The sequence below is a fragment of the Oryctolagus cuniculus genome, chromosome 17 (assembly GCF_051225735.1).
Source record: "Oryctolagus cuniculus isolate XC-2025 breed Fujian yellow rabbit chromosome 17, ASM5122573v1, whole genome shotgun sequence".
In the NCBI taxonomy this organism is placed as follows: domain Eukaryota; kingdom Metazoa; phylum Chordata; class Mammalia; order Lagomorpha; family Leporidae; genus Oryctolagus; species Oryctolagus cuniculus.
The window spans coordinates 19913611-19932270 of NC_142883.1; the positions used below are offsets into that span (position 1 = coordinate 19913611).

At 53.4% G+C, this 18660-nt stretch overlaps 1 protein-coding gene across 2 annotated transcripts; it reads left to right on the forward strand.

Annotated features, from left to right (window-relative positions):
* The first annotated feature begins 3616 nt into the window (after positions 1–3616).
* Positions 3617–15026, forward strand: AARSD1 (alanyl-tRNA synthetase domain containing 1). Of its 2 annotated transcripts, XM_002719416.6 has the most exons (12): positions 3617–3712; positions 3862–3993; positions 6164–6323; positions 8239–8296; positions 8648–8804; positions 8898–9014; positions 9210–9340; positions 9650–9716; positions 9888–9979; positions 10702–10756; positions 12578–12672; positions 14709–15026. In XM_002719416.6, the coding sequence occupies exons 1-12, from the start codon at positions 3674–3676 to the stop codon at positions 14842–14844; spliced, it is 1239 nt and encodes a 412-aa protein (XP_002719462.3). In that variant the 5' UTR covers positions 3617–3673; the 3' UTR covers positions 14845–15026. The 2 variants fall into 2 exon arrangements, with proteins under 2 accessions (XP_002719462.3, XP_089173872.1); XM_089317746.1 differs by lacking the exon at positions 12578–12672.
* Positions 15027–18660: the final 3634 nt, after the last annotated feature.

An 18660-nucleotide genomic window follows, 5' to 3' on the forward strand; every position in this document is an offset into this window, starting at 1 on the left:
ACTATGATACGGGATGCAGGCACCCCAAGCAGAGGCTTATCTGGCTGTGCTATAATGCCCACCTCAAACTTAATTACATTCTGCAAAGCCTTTTTAAAAAGTATAGTTATTTGAAAGGCAGCATGGCAGACATTCTGTCGGTTGGTTCACTCCCCAGACACCTGTGACAGCCCTTGCAGGGCCAGGCTGGAGCTGAGGGCAGGAACTCCATCTGGGTCGCTGTGTGCTGGTGGCAGGAACCCGAGTGCCTGAACCATCAGGAAGCTTCAGTGGGAAGCTGTACTGGAGTCAGAGTAGTCAGGGCTCAGCCTGGCCCTCCAGTAAAGTGTGGGATGCCGTGTCCCAGGCGTCAGCGCTACCTCCGTGCCACCATGCCTGCCCCAGCACACACACTCTACCTCACTCATTCTTTCCATGGCTACAGGAGCCATGGAATGCGTTCTCCATAACTTAGCTGGTTCCTTTCTGAGGGATATTTAGGTTGATGTCCGTCTGTTTCAATTTTCAGACAGTGATGAGCATTTAAAGGGACGAGGGTTGTGGAACAGCAAGTTGAACACTGCTTGGGACAACTGCATATCGGAGTGCCAGTTTGAGTCCTACCACTCTGCAGTCCCCATGTGATGCCTGCTAGATCTCTGTGTGTCACTCTGCCTTTCAAACTAATAAGTAAATCTTTTAAAAAACAAGTAGATCTTGGGGTGGGTGTTGAAAGCTAGCTGTTAAGCTGCCTGCGTCCTGCAGTGCTGTGCCTGGGTTTCACCCCTGGCTTGGGCTCATGGCTCCTGCTGGTGTGGATCCCAGGAGGCGGGATGATGGCTCCAAGCTGAGGGCCTGCCACCCATGTGCAGGACCTGCACTGCATTCCTGACTCAGGGCCCAGTTCCAGCCTTTGCAGGCATTTGGGGAGTGAACCAGCAGATGGGAACTCTGTCTTTTTGTCTCTCATCGACTCCTGTCTTCCCAATAAATAAACATTTAAAACATTAGAAAATATGGGTAAGCAATTGGTGCAGTGGTTACGAACCTTGGGATACCCATATACCCTATCGGAGTGCCCAAGTGTGAATCCTCGCTCTACTTCCGATTCTGGCTTCCTGCTGAGTACAGTGGTAAGGGCACAGGTGCTTGGTGTCTGCCACCCACATGAGAGACCCGGATTGAGTTGTGAGTTCCTGGCTTTGGCCTGGACCAGATCTGTGCGTTGAGGATATTTGAGGAGTAAACCAGCAACAGACGACAGCTTTATGTTTCTCTTTCAAATAAAATGAAAACAAAACTTAAAACTAATAGGTCTTTACATATTTGTGCAAGAATATCAATACAGTAAATTTCTAGAAGTGGAGCTGTTAGGTCAAAGAACAGATACATTTAAACATTTTTTTAAGGTTTGCTTATTTTTGTTTAAAGATTGTATTTATTTATTTGAGAGGTAGAGTTACAGAGAGAGAGAGAGAGAGAGGTCTTCCATCTGCTGGTTCTCTCCTCAAATGGCCACGTGGCCAGAGCTGTGCCCAACTGAAGCCAAGAGCCAGGAGCTTCTGGGTCTCCCACGCGGGTGCAGGGACCCAAGCACTTGGGTCATCTTCTACCACTTTCCAAGGCCATAGCAGAGAGCTGGATTAGAAGAAGAGCAGCCGGGACTAGAACCAGCACCCATTTGGGATGCTGGCAATACAGGTCGAGGCTTAGCTCACTAAGCCACAGCGCTGGCCCACATTTAAGCATTTTGATAGCTGCTTCCAAGTTGCCCTGTGATGTACAAACTCCCACTGCCACCAGCATTTCATTTTTTTTTTGACAGAGTTAGTGAGAGAGACAGAGAGAAAGGTTTTCCTTCTGTTGGTTCACTCCCCTAATGGCTGCTACGGCTGGTGTGCTGCACCGATCCGAAGGCAGGAGCCAGGTGCTTCTCCTGGTCTCCCATGTGGGTGCAGGGCCCAAGGACTTGGGCCATCCTCCACTGCACTCCCGGGCCACAGCAGAGAGCTGGCCTGGAAGAGGGGCAACCGGGACAGAATCCAGCGCCCCAACCGGGACTAGAACCCAGGGTGCCGGTGCCACAGGCAGAGGATTAGCCTAATGAGCCGCGGCACCAGCCAACATTTCATTTTTTTAAACCTTTTAGATGTTTGATGAAAAAAATTGGAACCTTATTTTTTTTTATTTTTATTTTTTGACAGGCAGAGTGGACAGTGAGAGAGAGAGAGAGACAGAGAGAAAGGTCTTCCTTTTGCCGTTGGTTCACCCTCCAATGGCCGCCGCGGCTGACGCGCTGCGGCCGGCGCACCGCGCTGATCCGAAGGCAGGAGCCAGGAGCCAGGTGCTTCTCCTGGTCTCCCATGTGGGTGCAGGGCCCAAGGACTTGGGCCATCCTCCACTGCACTCCCTGGCCACAGCAGAGGGCTGGCCTGGAAGAGGGGCAACCGGGACAGAATCCGGCGCCCCGACCGGGACTAGAACCCGGTGTGCCGGCGCCGCTAGGTGGAGGATTAGCCTAGTGAGCCGCGGCACCGGCCCCTGGAATCTTATTTTTTTCTGAAAATAAATGGTTCATATTTCTATTAATGTGCTCTATCCATGTCTTTTTTATTTTTATTTTTTTTAAATTTTTTTTTATTTATTTGAAAGATAGAGTTACAGAGAGAAGTAGAGACAGAGAGAGGTCTTCCATCTGCTGGTTCACTCCCCAGATGGCCGCAATGGCTAGAGCTGCACCGATCCGAAGCCAGGAGCCAGGAGCTTCTTCAGGTCTCCCACGTGGGTGCAGGGGCCCAAGGACTTGGGTCATCTTCTACTGCTTTCCCCATGCATAGCAGAGAGCTGGATTGGAAGTGGAGCAGCCAGGACTCAAATTGGCGCCCATATGAGATGCCAGCGCTTCAGGCTAGGGCTTTAACGCGCTGTGCCACAGCGCTGGCCCTGTATCCATGTCTTTTTTTTTTTTTTTAAAGTTTATTTAATCAATTGAAAGGCAGAGTGACAGTGAGGGAGAGATAGAGAAATCTTTCTTGTCGGTTCATTCCCTAAATGCCCACAATTGCTTGGGCTGGCCAGGTGGAAGCCAGGAGCTGGGTTTCCCATGTGGGTGACAGGAACCAAAGCCCCTGACCCCTCATCTGCTGCCTCCCAGATGCATTAGCAAGACACTGAATCAGAAGACAAAGTGGGGGGCCTGCACTGGGACGCAGCAGGTTAAAGCCACAGTGCTGCCCCAATATTAGTTTTAATCCATGTCATGTTTGAAGGCACTGGCTGTTCCAATTTACTTCTGCTAACCTCTATCTGTGCCTTCCAGCTCGGCAGCACTGATCTCCTGTGGTTATTGAGGGCGTAAATTGTGATTACATTGAATTCAAATGCACTAAGCAAAACTACACACCAGGTTTGGAAAATCTACACAGAAAAAAATTGTAAACCATCTCAAGAAGTTGAAAATATTCATTACATGATGAAATACTATTCTGGATATGCTGATTTAATACACTGGCTGCACAGCGCAGAACGGCTGCACTTCGCGTTTTGAGGAAGTTTGGCCAAATCCCGCCCCGTTGTTTACCCGCTGGCTTCTGCGCAGAACCGCGAACTTAATGAAGTTTGTCCCACTTCGTCTTCCGTCCGCTCCCAGGGTTTTCAGCGTGTGCAGGTTCCTACATCCCGGGAGACCCCAGCCATGGCGTTCATGTGTCAGCGGGACAGCTACGCCCGGGAGGTGCGGCCTGTGTGGCCGCGGTCCTGCTGCTGTGGGGTCGATGGGGCGGTTTGGGGAAGAGGGCGCCGTGTTGGGGGAGTGCGGGGTAGGCTGCCGTCGTGGTGTGGAGGGACTGGGGTCTCAGCTTGTTCTCTCATTCCTCCGGCCAGTTCACCACGACCGTGGTCTCCTGTAGCCCCGCGGAGCTGCAGATCGAAGGCAGCGCCGGGAAGAAGGAAGTGCTGAGCGGTTTCCATGTGGTGCTGGAAGACACGCTGCTCTTCCCCGAGGGCGGGGGCCAGGTACCAGGCCCGACCCTCTCCCCGAAAGCCCTTAAGTCCTTTACACTCAGGCGGAAATGCGCCCCTCCCCTTTTCTCAGCCATAGCGGTGCACGTGTACAATTCATTTTGTTGTTCATTTAAGAAATGCTTATCAGCAGATACGTGTCTACACATAACATGCGCTGCTGGGTATTATCTCAGGCTCCAAAGACAGACAGTGTGTGCCCAAAAATGCAGTGTTGAAATAAAAATAAAGCCGAGTAAGGGGAAGGAGTGAGGAGATGGTCTCCTAGCGCGTGGGGAGGGGAGAGCTGAGCCGTCCTAGTGGTGCTGGGGTGTGTGTGGGGGGCTACGCCTCCCTCCCCACAGCAGGTGCAAAAGCCCCGAGGTAGGAATTAGCCTAGAATGTTCATCAGGTGTTGAAAGAGGTGCTCCTGAGGGGCTTGCGGTCGGAGGTGCAGAGCACAGAGCAGGCTTTGCCAAACCGTGATGGGCTGGAGCCCAGGTACCGCTGCATTGGAAGAGGACGATAATGACACTGAAGGCGGGCGTCATGGGAGACTTTTCTGGCAGAGATTTAGCCCTCAGAGGGTTTGGCAGGCCCAATAGACTTGGAGCCCGCGGTGTATGTTGATGCTGTTGCTGAAAGACCGGAGATGGCGTCGGGATCAGCCGGGCCGGTGTGGAAGGCTCTGAGGGATGTGTTAAGGTGTGTGGATTCATTCAGGAAACAGTGGTGGGTCATGCCAGCTCTTAGGCAACAGAGACACGAGAAAGCGAGCCCAGGAAACTTGGTGCTGAGAATTCCAGTTTTACATCAGTGCCGGCAGTGTCATTGTTTCCCAACGTGGAGCTGTCTTGGTTTGCTGGAGGGACACCTGTGACCTCAGGGATCCACAGAAAGTCTCATTTGACGTCTCTTCTTTCAAGAAGTCTTCCCGGGTTCCCCGAAGACTGTTGGGTCTCTTCCCTGTGAGCTTCTTTCTTTCTTTTTTTAAGACTTTATTTATTTACTTGAAAGGCAGAGTTGGAGGGGAAGAAAGACAGATTTTCCATCTGCTGGTTCACTCCCCAAATGGCTGCAGTGGCCGGAGCTGTGCTGATCCAAAGCCAGGAGCCAGGAGCTTCTTCTGGGTCTCCCACGTGGGTGCAGGGACCCAAGGACTTGGGCCATCTTCTAATGCTTTTCCAGGCCATAGCAGAGAGCTGGAACGGAAGAGGAGCAGCCGGGGCTTGAGCTGGTGCCCATGTGGGATGCCATGCCGGCACTGCAGGTGGTGGCTGTACCTGCTACGCCACAGCGCTGGCCCCTCCCGTATACTTCTTGATGGCACAGTGTGTTACCAGTTGTATGGCAGTTGTCTGCTTACAGCTCTGTGCTCTCCAGACGCTTAAGTTCCACGAGGGATCATGACTTTTTATAATGTTTTTGGTCTGGCACAGTGTCTTGCAAGAAGTTGGCACTGGTCTTTTTTTTTTTAAGTGAATTTAATTGAATGAGTATTTTTAAAGATTATTTATTTATTTATTTAATTGAGAGGTAGAGTTACAGACAGTGCGAGGATGAGAGAGAGAGAAAGGTCTTCCATGCATTGGTTCACTCCCCAGATGGCCGCCATGGCCGGAGCTGCGCTGATCTGAGGCCATGAGCCTGGTGCTTCTTCCAGGTCTCCCACACGGCTTGCAGGGGCCCAAGCACTTGGGCCATCTTCTGCTGCTTTCCCAGGCCACAGCAGAGAGCTGGATTGGAAGAGGGGCTGCCGGGACTAGAACTGGCACCCGTGTGGGTTGCTGGCACCTCAAGCGAATGATTAACCTACTGTGCCACAGTGCCGGCCCCAGAATGAGTATTTTTGAGTCTGATGCTCGTAGCAGTGGAGAGGATGGAGTGGAAAGAGGGAGAAAAATTGAGGTCAGTTAAGATACTTAAAGAATGGAGGTTGGTTGAGTTTTACTAAATTCTTCATTGCTGTGGTTATAATCTCTCTTAATTCTGCTATTCTGTGTTGTAGAAGGAAATACATAGGTGTTCAGAGTCAAGAGGACAGAGAATCCTCTCGTGGACAAAACGAGCCCAGTGTACTTGGCATTGTCCTCTTCTCCCAGAGGGAGCTCAGGTTCTGGGTCACTCGCGCTTCCTCAGAGCGAGCCCGGCCTCACTGTCGGTTTCGTTTGCTTCCTACTTCCAGCCCGATGACCGTGGCACCATCAATGGCGTCTCAGTGCTCAGAGTGACCCGCCGAGGGCCGCAAGCTGACCATTTCACACAGACGGCCTTGACCCCTGGGAGCCAGGTGCAGGTCCGAGTGGACTGGGAGCGAAGGTTTGACCACATGCAGCAGCATTCAGGTGAGGAGGCGACAGGGGAGCTGCTGGCGGGGCGGCCGTGGCGTGTGGAACACGTGGAGCTGGGGCGTGGGCGCTCCTTCTGGAAGAGTCCGACCTGTCTGGTGTGAGCCCAGATTCAGGCCGGAGGAGGTAAATCAACAGTTAGGGTAGAAGCTGTGGGGTACCTGCCGGGTTTAGCTGTTACCTGATTCCTGTTTGATGTCTCCATCTGGGGATCTCTCAGGCTTTAAACTCACAGTGTACAAAGTGAGGGGTAGGCGTTTGACATGGTGTTTAAGATGCCACTCAACACGCCCCCATCCTGTACCTGAGTAACTGGTTCAAATCCCAGCACTTCTGCTTCCAGTCAGTTTCCTGTTAATGTGTATCCTGGGAAACAGCAGTGATGGCTCAAGTGTTTGGGTCCCTGCCACCCACTTGGGAGACCTGGACTGAGTTCCGGGCTCCTGACCTTGGCCTGACCCAACCCTTGCTGTTGCAGCATTTGGGGAGGGAACCAGTAAACGGCACTGTTGCTTTATCTTACATGGTTCTCTCCGCTTCCTGCCGTTGTCACCATCGGCATCCTAGTCCTGGCTCTGTTTTCCCTGGCCCTGGCGCTTCCTTGCTGATGGCACCACCGGCCGTGTTGCCCCTCTGTGGCTTGTTCAACATTCAGCAGCCAGAAGAATCTTTTTGAAAGGCAGAAAGAGAGAAGAAGAGGCGAAGAGGCAGTTTCTGTCCTCTGGTTCACTCCTCAAATGCCCACAATAGCTAAGGCTGGATCAGGTAGAAGCCAGGAGCCTGGAACCTGGTCTGGGATCCCATGTGGGTGGCAGGGAGCCAAGGACCTGAGCCATCACCTGCTGCCTCCCAGGGTGTGGCAGCAGGAAGCTGGAGCTGGAGGCAGAGCTGGGACTTGGACCCAGGCACCCCGATACGGGCTGTCCCCAGAGGAGTCTTTCAAAGTGCAAATCTGGGTGTGGGCCTTTGGCCTGGTAGTTAAGCTGCCAATTAAGATACCGGTGTCCCACATGAGAGTAGCTGGGTTTGATGCTTGGCTCTGGGTCCTGGCTCCAACTTCCTGCTAATGAAGACTTGGGAGGCAGCAGTGGTAGCTCAGGCCCAAGATAGGTTCCTGCCTCCAGGTGGCAGATGTAGGTTGAGTTCCTGGCTGTATTCAGCAAAGAGCTAAAGCCATTGCAGGCATTTAGGGAGTACATCAGCTGTTGCAAGCTCTGTCTCCTGCCTCTCCAAAAAAAAAAAAGTGTGTGTGTGTGTGTGTGTGTGTGTGTGTGTGTGTATTTAGAGTCTGATTATGTCACTGCCTTGCTCTCTTGCTTTAAGATCTTCAGAGGGGTCCTGTTGTTTCCGTGTAAGCCTCCGAGCCCCGCCTGGCCAGCCCTCATCTGCCACTCCAGCCTCATGTTGCGCTTCCACCTTGCTCTCTGGGTCCTAGCCTTTCTCTGGATTCTTTGAATACAGTCCTGCCTTTTCTTCCTCAGGGCCTTTGGCTGTCACGTCTCCTCTGCCTTCCTGGTTCATTCCTCTGACTTCTTTCTGCTCTTCCTCCTCTCGCCTGTCACTGTCGTCGGTCAGGGATCCTGCTGTGTCTCTGATGTCAGACCCCGTGCCTTGCACATGGTCGACACGCACCTTCGTGTTTGTTGAGTGGACGGGTGCCGTGCGTTAGCACCTGAGTTCCAGGCCTGCTCTGAGAGCTGACGTTGTCTTGGCGAGTTGCTTGACTTCTCTAGCCCTTAGTTTCCTCATCTGTGAAATGGCCTCATAGGGCCTCTTGCAGAATTCTCAAGATGGTTTCCAATGAAGTATCCAAAGCATATTAGCCAGGGCCTGGGGCCCTGTGACGGTGGCGTTGTGGGAGTGTGTGGCTGGGCTTCTCACTTAGCTCCTGTCTCTTGCTCTCTCTGCCCAGGGCAGCATCTTATCACAGCCGTTGCTGACCATCTGTTTGGGCTGAAGACAACATCATGGTGAGCAGGAGGCCTAAGGCTGACGGTAGGGCCTGGATCCTTGGCTGCCAGCTCTCTTCCCAGTACTGGGTGGAGGGGTAGGAGGGGAAAAGGGTAAACTCAGGGGTAGGAGAAGAGATGTCTGCTTTTGCTCATGAAAGGAATGGAATTTGGAGACCAGAGACCTAGGGGGCGAATCCTGGCTCCACCACTCACTGGCTACGTGGCCTTGATCGTGTTCCTTAATACCCCACCCCTCAAATGGGAGTGACACTTCCAACCTTGTGAGGACTGAGTAAGGTAACTGATACAAGAATTTCTTGTGACCTTGTTGTTCCAATCGGCGTCCTGTGACCCCTCTCCTCGTGGCAGGGAGCTCGGGAGGCTCCGGAGCACGATCGAGCTAGACAGCCCCTCTGTGAGTGCAGAGCAAGCAGCCGCCATCGAGCAGAGCGTCAATGAGAAAATCAGGGATCGGCTGCCCGTGCACGTGCGAGAACTGAGCCTGGAGGATCCTGAGGTGGAGCAGGTGCGGACGAGCCGGGAGCTGGCCCCCCAGAGCGGCTGTCCCTGGGCTCCTCCTCAAGGTTCACGCAGCCCTTCTCCCTTGCCCGGCTTCCAGGTGCGGGGCCGGGGCTTGCCAGATGACCACGCCGGGCCCATCCGGGTCATTACCATCCAGGGTGTGGATTCCAACATGTGCTGCGGGACCCACGTGAGCAATCTCAGTGACCTGCAGGTAGGTGGGGGCCGTGGAGTGGGGGAGTCTGAGGTTTCAGGGGAGCAGAGAGAGGGACACCTGAGCTGTCCCACACGAAGTCTCTCCCTCGTTGCTGCAGGACGAGGTGGAGGTCTTGGTTGCACCTGCCCTCTGGTTCCAGGACCACTGCGACCTGTGTGTGTGTGTGTGTGTGTGTGTGTGCTACTCTCGTAGGTCATTAAGATTCTGGGCACCGAGAAGGGGAAGAAGAACAAAACCAACTTGATATTCCTGGCTGGGAACCGGGTGCTGAGCTGGATGGAGAGAAGCCATGGCACTGAGAAGGCACTGACCGCCCTGCTCAAGTATGCCCCTCTCGGTTGCCTCTCGGTCCTTGCTTCCTGGACACTGGGGGCTTAGCCTGCCCGCCTGTCAGGCAGACATAGCCGCCTGCCCCTGGGGGTGAGGTGCAGGTGTAAACGTTAGAGTGCATTGGATAGCGCCTCAGACCCACAGGAGACAGTTTAGCCCCTCGTTCCCAAGCAGCCTCCTCCCAGGTTCCCCAGGTCCCCATCTGGAGGGAGGCGCCCTAGCGAGAAGAGCATTGCTGATTGAGGCCCCGGTGCCGGCAGGAACTGGGCAGCGGGGCGATCACCACTGACTTTGTGTCACAGGTGTGGAGCTGAGGATCACGTGGAAGCGGTGAGGAAGCTCCAGAACTCCACCAAGCTCCTGCAGAAGGTGATCCATTCCAGGGCGGGCGGAGAGGGCTCGGGCTGTGCCTGCGCTGGGGCCCTCGAGACGCAGTTCTGGGCCTCAGCGGATGTGCGGCTCATCGAAGCGGGCGGTGGGGAGAAGGTGGAGTGAAGGTGGGCCTGTCCACCTGTCCACCCAGTGTTCTGTCCCTTTCAGAACAACCTGAATCTGCTCCGAGACCTGGCTGTGCACATTGCCCACAGCCTGCGGAACAGCCCAGACTGGGGAGGTGTGGTTGTGTTACACAGGTGAGGAATCAGGAGCCGGAGACCAGGCGGGGGCCGTGTTGGGCTCGGGGCTCCACATCTCCCCTGTGTACTGGGCCCGGTGGGAGGAGCGTCGCTCACTGGTGTTCTCAAGGCTGAGGAGACCCTGAGAGATGTGTTACCTATCAGAGTTCCTCACTGTACCCTGTTCCTTGTTAAATATTTTTATTTATTTGCGAGGGAGAGAGAGCATTCCCATCTGCTGGTTCACTCTCCACCTACCTGCAAAGGCTGGGATGGCCTGGGCCGAGAGCCCAGTCCAGGTCCCCAAGTGGGTGGCAGGAAGCTCATTACTCGAGCCACCACTGCTGCTTCCTGGGGTCCACTTTGGCAAGAAGCTGGACTCAGCAGCCAGAGCTAGGGGTCAAACCCAGGCCTCCAGAGTGGGACACGGGCACATTACGGGCGTGGTGAGCACTAGGCCTAACCGCCCTGTCCCTGTTTCCTCGGCACCTTCCCTCGCCTCTCTGTCCTGTAGATTCCCACTTAGCCTGCTGAGTTACGTTTAAGGGAATAGAAGCAAACCCAGAGATTGTTTACAAATGGCTGCTGCTGGAAGGCACCGTGCCGGCCCCCAGTGGGTACTCTCTCTTTGTGAAAGGGTCTGGAACTTTGTGCATGCAAATAGGCAGCAGAGAGACCGGCTTCCTGCGGTTTCACAGCCGCCACTCCAACCTGGATCTCACATCTGCCCTTTGCCGTAGGAAGGAGGCTGATTCCGAGTTCATGAATATCATTGCTAACGAGATTGGGTCAGAGGTAAGAGGAGCACAGTCCCCCCCCCCCCCCCATAGAGATGCAGGGAGGTAGAGTGAGGGGCTTTAGTTTAGATGAAGTCCTTCTTTAGGAAAAGAAACGATTCTGTAATGTTTTCTTGGTGTTACCTGGATGTCAAGTTCTGTCTTGGGTATTAAGCTAGATCTGTATATTAATCAGTCTGGGAATGTGGCATTTAAGAAGATTGATTGATTGATTGATTGATTTGAAAGGCAGAACAGAGAGAAAGGTAGAGACAGAGAGAGAGGTCTTCCATCGACTGCTTCACAGCAGGGCTGGGCCAGGCTGAAGCCAGGAGCTTCTTCTAGGTCTCCCACGTGGGTGTCAGGGGACCAACGACTTGAGCCATCTTGTGCTGCTTTCCTAGACACATTAGCAGGGAGCTGGATCAGAATTTGAACAACTGGGCCTCTAACTGGCCTCTCAAATAAATAAATCTTTAGAAAGAAGAAAGGGGACCCGGCACTGTGGCCTAGTGGGTAAAGCCACCGCTTGCAGAGCCAGCATCCCATATAGATACCGGGTCAAGTCCTGGCTGCTCCTCTTCCGATCCAGCTCTCTGCTGTGGCCTGGGAAAGCAGTGGAAGATGGCCCAAGTTCTTGGGCCCCTGCACCTGCCTGGGAGACCAGGAAGAAACTCCAGGCTCCTGGCTTTGGATCAGCTCAGCTCCCGCCGTTGTGGCTATCTGGGGAGTGAACCAGCAGATGGAAGACCTCTCTCTGCCTCTGCCTCACTGTAACTCTGCCTTTCAAATAAATAAATAATAAATAAAAATGATTTACTTGAAAGACAGCGTCACTGAGAGGGAGATATGGAGGGCCAGCGATTTTCCATATGCTGGGCCACTATTTGGAATCTCCCACATGGGTGGAAGGAGCTCAAGTATTTGGGCCATCCTCTGCTGCTTCCCCAGGCACACTAGCAGGGAGCTGGATCAGAAGCAAAGCAGTCAGGATGCAAACTGCTGCTCCCATACGGGATGTGGGCATCCCAGGCTGGTGGCTCCTCCTGTTGTATCCTGATGCCCACCCTAAAGTTCTTAGAGTCAGCCACTCTCAAAAAGTTTCTAGGGAGCTATTGTGGGATGCGGGGGTTTAAACTGATGATGCCTGTGACACCAGCATCCCATCTGGACACCTGTTCGAGTCCCGGCTGCTCTGCTTCCGATCCAGCTCCCTGCTAATGTATCTGGGAAAGCAGCGGAAGATGGCTCAAATAATGGGCTCCTACCACCCATGTGGGAGACCTGGATGGAATTTCTGGCTCCCAGCTTTGCCTTGGCCCAGCTTCCTACTCCACTTCCTGCGCCCTGCCCCATAACTCTGTCTTTCAGATGAGTAAAATAAATCTTATAAAAAACCAAAAAGACCCTTGGCCCTAGAGAACCAGGTCAGGAACATCACTCCATGGGTTAGGAGAAAATGCCTTTTTTAAAAAAAGATTTATTTTACTTTAATTTTATTTGAAAGGCAGAGTTAGAGAGAGAGAGAGATCTTTCATCTGGTTCACTCCCCAGTAGGGGGCAGTGAGGCTAAAGCCAGGCATTTCATCCAGGCCTCCCACGCCGGTGCAGGGGCCCAAGCTCTTGGGCCGTCCTCCACTGCCTTCCTAGGCACACCAGCAGGGACCCGGATCGCAACTGGAGCAGCCAAAACTCCCACTGGCACCCTGTGGGGTACAGCATTGCAGGCCGCAGCGCCAGCCCTGGAGAAAATGTCTTGAGGCTGAGCAAGGCGCAGGGTCTCAGTGGGCTGACCCCACCTCCTCCGTACCAGGGCTCATCTCCTTGTCTTGCCTCCTAGGAGACCCTCCTGTTCTTAACTGTTGGTGATGAGAAAGGTGCTGGGCTCTTCTTACTGGCAGGGCCAGCTGAGGCCGTGGAGATCCTAGGGCCCAGGTAATCCCACGTGGGCGCCCTCGTGTGGGTGGGAGAGCCTGCTGCTGCGGCTGTTGGCCCACAGGAGGCCCATCACACCTGCGATCTCACTGCTTCGCATCCCGGGCAGTCACGAGGCCATGCAGAGGAGGTTCTCCTCACCATCATTCCCCGTGTGACAGATGAGGGACCTCGCAGGGTGGCAGAACTGAGGCTTGAACCCGGGTCCTCTGACTCCAGTTCTCATGTGCTTAGGTTTTTTCCTTTTAGAAATTTAGATTTCTAAGTGACAATACACATGAATGCAGGTGCTAGATTATCATATCAGTAGTCAGATGGAGCAGCTTTTTTTTTTAATTTTAAATATTTATTTATTTTATTTGAAAGGCAGAGTTACAGAGAAAGAAAGGGATACAGAGAGAGAGAGAGAGAGAGATAAAGAGCTTCAATCTGCTGGTTCATCCTCAAGTGGCCACAATGGCCAGAGCTGGGACAGACCAAAGCCAGGAGCCAAGAGCTGCTTTTGGGTCTCCCACATGGGTACAGGGGCCATCTGTTGTTTTCCCAGGTCATTAGCAGGGAGCTGGATTGGAAGTGGAGCAGCTGGGAATCTGAGCCCATTCCCAAATGGGATGCTGGCATCACAGCAGCAGCGTAACCCACGGTGCCACAGCACTGGCCCCTGGAGCAGGTCCTTAAGGCATCAGCAAAGCAGAGGCACAAACTTTGGGGGGAAAAATTTGGATTTTGAGACTAGATCAAAAAAGACAGTGAACGTAGTTATGGACAAATTAGAACCTTACAGACTTCTTTACCCTGCGCTCAGTGTTTATATTTTCTTTGTTCTTTTCCTTTTTTTTTTTTTTTTTTTTTGACAGGCAAAGTGGACAGTGAGAGAGACAGAGAAAGGTCTTCCTTTGCCGTTGGTTCACCCTCCAATGGCCGCCATGGCCAGCATGCTGCGGCCGGCGCACTGCGCTGATCCGATGGCAGGAGCCAGGAGCCAGGTGCTTTTCCTGGTCTCCCATGAGGTGCAGGGCCCAAGCACCTGGGCCATCCTCCACTGCACTCCATGGCCACAGCAGAGAGCTGGCCTGGAAGAGGGGCAACCGGGCAGAATCCGGTGCCCTGACTGGGACTAGAACCCGGTGTGCCAGCGCCGCTAGGCGGAGGATTAGCCTAGTGAGCCGCGGCGCCGGCCTCCTTTTTTTTTTTTTTTTTTTTAAGATTTATTTGTTTATTTGAAAGGCAGAGTTACAGAGAAAGAGAGAGACAGAGAGATCTTCTGTCTGCTAGTTCACTCTCCAGATCTCTCCAGATCAAATGGCCACAATGGTCAGTGCTGGGCTAGGGCAAAGCCAGGAGGAGCCAGGTGCCTCATCCGGGTCTCCCATGTAGGTGGCAGGGCCACCTTCCCAGGGGCATCAGCAGGGAGCTCGGATCAGAAGTGGAACAGCCAGCATCCCAGGTGGCGGCTGAGCCCGCTGCACCACAATGCCAGCCCTGTTTCTATTTTCTTACTAAGTTTGATGGGTAGATTTCTAATTCCTGTCCTGAGTGTTTTCAGAGTCCTGAGGGACTCTGACGGACACGAGTTCATTGGAAAACACTGGAGGAAAACAGATGTTTCCCACAGGCAGCCCTGTGTGGCCTGTAGCCTGGTTTGGCCTGTGCACTGTTTTAAATTTTTTAAACTTAGTTACTATGCTTTAAAATTAGGCAATTTTCACACTAAAATCACCAAGTATTAAAACAGTAAGTTCTGGCAGGCCCTGGGCGTGGCCACTGCCCCAGGGGCCGAGCAGTGGACACCCTCAGTGTGGCCTCCCTGCTGCTCTCACTTCTACCCAGCTTGCTCCCTGCCGCGGGCCCGTGGGAGACACTTAGTTGTTTCCAGTTCTTCCTTCTCCAGGGCCCGTGTGCCTGTGGGCGAGGTGTGTGGGGGAGAAATCCCCAGGCCCGGGGCGGGGGAGAGACTCAGGGCTGCCCTTGGGGTGAGTGTGTGGCTTTCCCCTCAGAGACCTTCCGCCTAACCTCTCCCTCACTCTGTCCCCCAGGGTGGCTGAGGTCCTGGAAGGCAAAGGAGCAGGGAAGAAGGGCCGCTTCCAGGGCAAGGCCACCAAAATGAGCCGGCGAGCGGAGGTGCGGGCACTTCTCCAGGACTACGTCAGCGCGCAGAGCGCCGAGGAGTGAGGACGCAGGCGCCGTCTCCCGGGAGCCTGCGCGGTCTTTCGGACAGTAAAATAGTGTGATTGTGGGTGGCCGAGCTGCCGCCTAGGCTCACGTGGCTCGTTTCTGCAGCGAGCTCCCACTGCGTATGTGAGTAGCATTTGCTGGTGAATAAACCGGTTTCTAGTTTGGCCTGTTTGGCCTAAGCTGCACGAGTGGACGTTATGTTGATGGAATGCACTGGCTTCTAAGCCCGGCTGAGACCTCTCTTCATGGAGAAATAGAGTTCCTGAGGAGAGTACAGATCCACCAGAGGCTCCGCCCAGGACTTGGCCTCATTCAGATCTCCTCCTTTTCTTTTCCCAGTATGGTGTTTCAGAACTAAAAAGCATCACAGAGTTTGCAAATCCTGAGAAACACAGAGCATGTGGTAGCAGGGGCTGGCATGGTGCTTCAGCAGGTTAGGCTGTGCCGTTCCTTACTGCAGTGCCAGTTCAGGTCCCTGCTGCTCCACTTCCGATCCAGCTCCCTGCTGGTGCACCTGGGGAGGCAGCAGAAGATGGTCCAGGTACCTGGGTCCCTGATACCCACGTGGGAGACCTGGATGAGTTCCAGGCTCCTGGCTTCAGCCTGTCTCTGTGCCAGCCATTGAGGCCATTTGGGGGTGTGAAGCAGTAGATAGAAGATTATCTGTCACTGCCTTTCAAATAAATAAATGAATAAATAAATTCTTTAAAAAAGTATACAGTAGAAAGATGCTTGGGGCCAGTGTGTGGCAGAGTGGATTAAACCACCTCCTGCAGCACCAGTTCGAGTCCCGGCTGCTCCACTTCCAGTCCAGCTCCATGCTAATGCGCCTAAGAAAGCAGAGGAGGATGGCCCAAGTGCTGGGCCCCTGCACCCACATGGTAGACCAGGAAGAAGCTCCTGGTTACTGGATTCAGCCTGGTCCAGCCCAAACCGTTACAGTCATTTGGGGAGTGAATCAGCAGATGGAAGACCTCTCTGTCTCTCCCTCTGTCTCTGTAACTCTACTTTTCAAATAAATAAATCTTAAAAAAAAAAAAAAAAAGATTCTCTAAGTCTGTTACTGAGGAACTGAAAGGATGAAGAAAGGCCTACCATGCAAGACTCATCCAAGAAAGCAATTTTTAAAAAAAGATTTATTTATTTGAAAGGCAGAGTTAGAGAGGAAGAGGCAGAGAGAGGGAGAGGGAGAGGTCTTCCATCCGCTGGTCCACTCCCCAAATGGCCGCAATAGCCCAAGCCATGCTGATCTGAAGCCAGGAGCCAGGAGCTGCTTCTGGGTCTCCCACATGGGTGCAGGGGCCCAAGGACTTGGGCCGTCTTCTGCTTTCCCAGGCCATAGCAGAGAGCTGGATTGGAAGTGGAGCAGCCGGGACTCAAACCGACATGCATATGGGGTGCTGGCACTGCACGTCATGGCTTTAACCCGTTGCACCATAGTGCTGGCTCCAGAAACCAATATTAGTGTCAAATTCAGCTTTAAGGTGAGAATCACTGTGGAAGATGAATAGGCACATGTAATGATAAAAGAACAGTTTAATTGTGTATGCCCCTGACAGCAGGCTGAGATACAGAGAGCAGCGTGTACAGATCCCAGAGGAGAACCGGATCCGTAATGGAGGGGAGGTGTGAACTGGCTTTTCCGGAGCCGAGCACCAGGGACTGCCCGGCATGGTCAGGGCAGAGGCTTTGGAGTTCCACACCCGGGGAGAAATCCTGGCTTTGTGCATCCATAGGTGATAAAACAGTAAGGATCCAGTCCGGACCTTAGCTGCAACAAAGTAGGCCAAGGCATAGCCAGGTGGCCTAACGAGAGACAAGAAAACTGGTGCTGAGGGAGGTGATTGGAGGCTGCGCCGTGCTCTGCCGGCTCCGTGTTCTTCCAACCCCGGAAGTGCGAGTAAGCGAGCTGTGGGCCACACGCCTGGCTGATGAGGGGCAGCCCGAGTTGGCGGCTGATGACCAGGGCCTTTGGTGGGGAATCGTTTGCTCCTCACGTGGCAGGACCCTTCCCCCTAGGGAGAGAATGGTAGGATCCAGTTCAGCTTTCTCCAGAGCAGAAGCTGGGACAGCTGACTGCTGGGATGGAAAGCCACGGGTGGCTGGCTTGGCAGGGTTAGGAGTCTGGAGGCCAGAGGCAGGTAAGTGGAGGGCAGGGTTGCAGGGGGGTGGCCATGGGGAAGGTGAGCTTCAGCCTGAACTTCTGAAGCAAAATTTGGAGTACTGCTGCTGGTTTTGTAGGCTGCCCTGGAGTAAGAGGTGTTACCAAGAAAGTTAAAAAATGTAGCTATTTTTATTTTTATTTTTTTAAAGTTTTTTTTATTTTATTTTTATTTTTTATTTTATTTTTATTTTTTTGACAGGCAGAGTGGACAGTGAGAGAGAGAGAGAGAGAGACAGAGAGAAAGGTCTTCCTTTTGCCATTGGTTCACCCTCCAATGGCCGCCGTGGCCGGCGTGCTGCGGCCGGCGCACCGCGCTGATCCAAAGCCAGGAGCCAGGTGCTTCTCCTGGTCTCCCATGCAGGTGTAGGGCCCAAGGACTTGGGCCATCCTCCACTGCACTCCCGGGCCACAGCAGAGAGCTGGCCTGGAAGAGGGGCAACCGGGACAGAATCCGGCGCCCCGACCGAGACTAGAACCCGGTGTGCCGGCGCCGCAAGGTGGAGGATTAGCCTAGTGAGCCGCGGCGCAGGCTTTTTATTTTATTTTAAAAAGATTTATTTATTTATCTGAAAGGTAGAGTTACAGACAGAGGGAGTGACAGAGAAAGAGGTCTTTCATTCTGCTGGTTCACTCCCCAAATGGCCACAAAGGCTGGAGCTGCATCATCCGAAGTCAGGAGCTTCTGTGTCTCCCAAGCAGGGGCCAGGGCCCTAGCACTTGGGCCACCTTCTACTGCTTTCCCAGAGAGCTGGATCAGAAGAGCAGCAGCCGGGACATGAACCAGTGCCCATGTGGGATGCCAGCGTTGTAGTTGGAGGCTTAGCCCATTATGCCACGGTGCCAGCCCATTTCTGTTTTTTAGAAAATGTTTATTTTCATCTACAAAGGGCAGAACAACAGAGAGAGAAAGAAACATCTTCCGTCTACTGACTGACTTCACAAATGCCCACAACAGCCAGTGTTGGGCCAGGCTGAAGCCGGAGCCCAAACCTCCATCTGGATCTCCCACCTAGTTATCAGGACCTCAAGTACTTGAGCCATAATCTGCTGCCTCACAGAATTCATGAGCAGAGGCTGGATTGGAAGCTGAGTGGCGGGGACTCAGACTGGCACTCTGACATGGGATATAGGTTGTTTTAAGCAGTGGCTTAATCCGTGCCACAACACACACCCCAAATGTATTTACCTTTAAATCAACTTATTTTAGAGACAAATAAAGCCCCTGTCTGCTGGTTCATTCCCCAACTGCCTGCAATGGCCAGGACTGAGCTGGGTCAGTGGGCTGGGCCAGAGCTGGAAGCTGGGGCCTCAGTCCAGATTGCCCATGTGCCAGCTGCCTGAGTCATTACTGCTGCTTCCCAGGGTCGGCACCAGCAGGAGCTGGAGTTGGGGACACAGGCATCTCAACGGGCATCTTAATCGCTGGGCTAAACCTCTGCCCCTGAAGATTTAAAAAGCCTGGTGGCTGGCACTGTGGTATAGCGGGTAAATCCCATATGGGTGCCAGTTCGAGTCCTGGCTGCTCCACTCCCAATGCAACTCTCTGCTGTGGTCTGGGAAAGCAGTAGAAGATGGCCCAAGTCCTTGGGTCCCTGCACCTGCGTGGGAGACCCAGAAGAAGCTCCTGGCTCCTGGCTTTGGACCAGCGC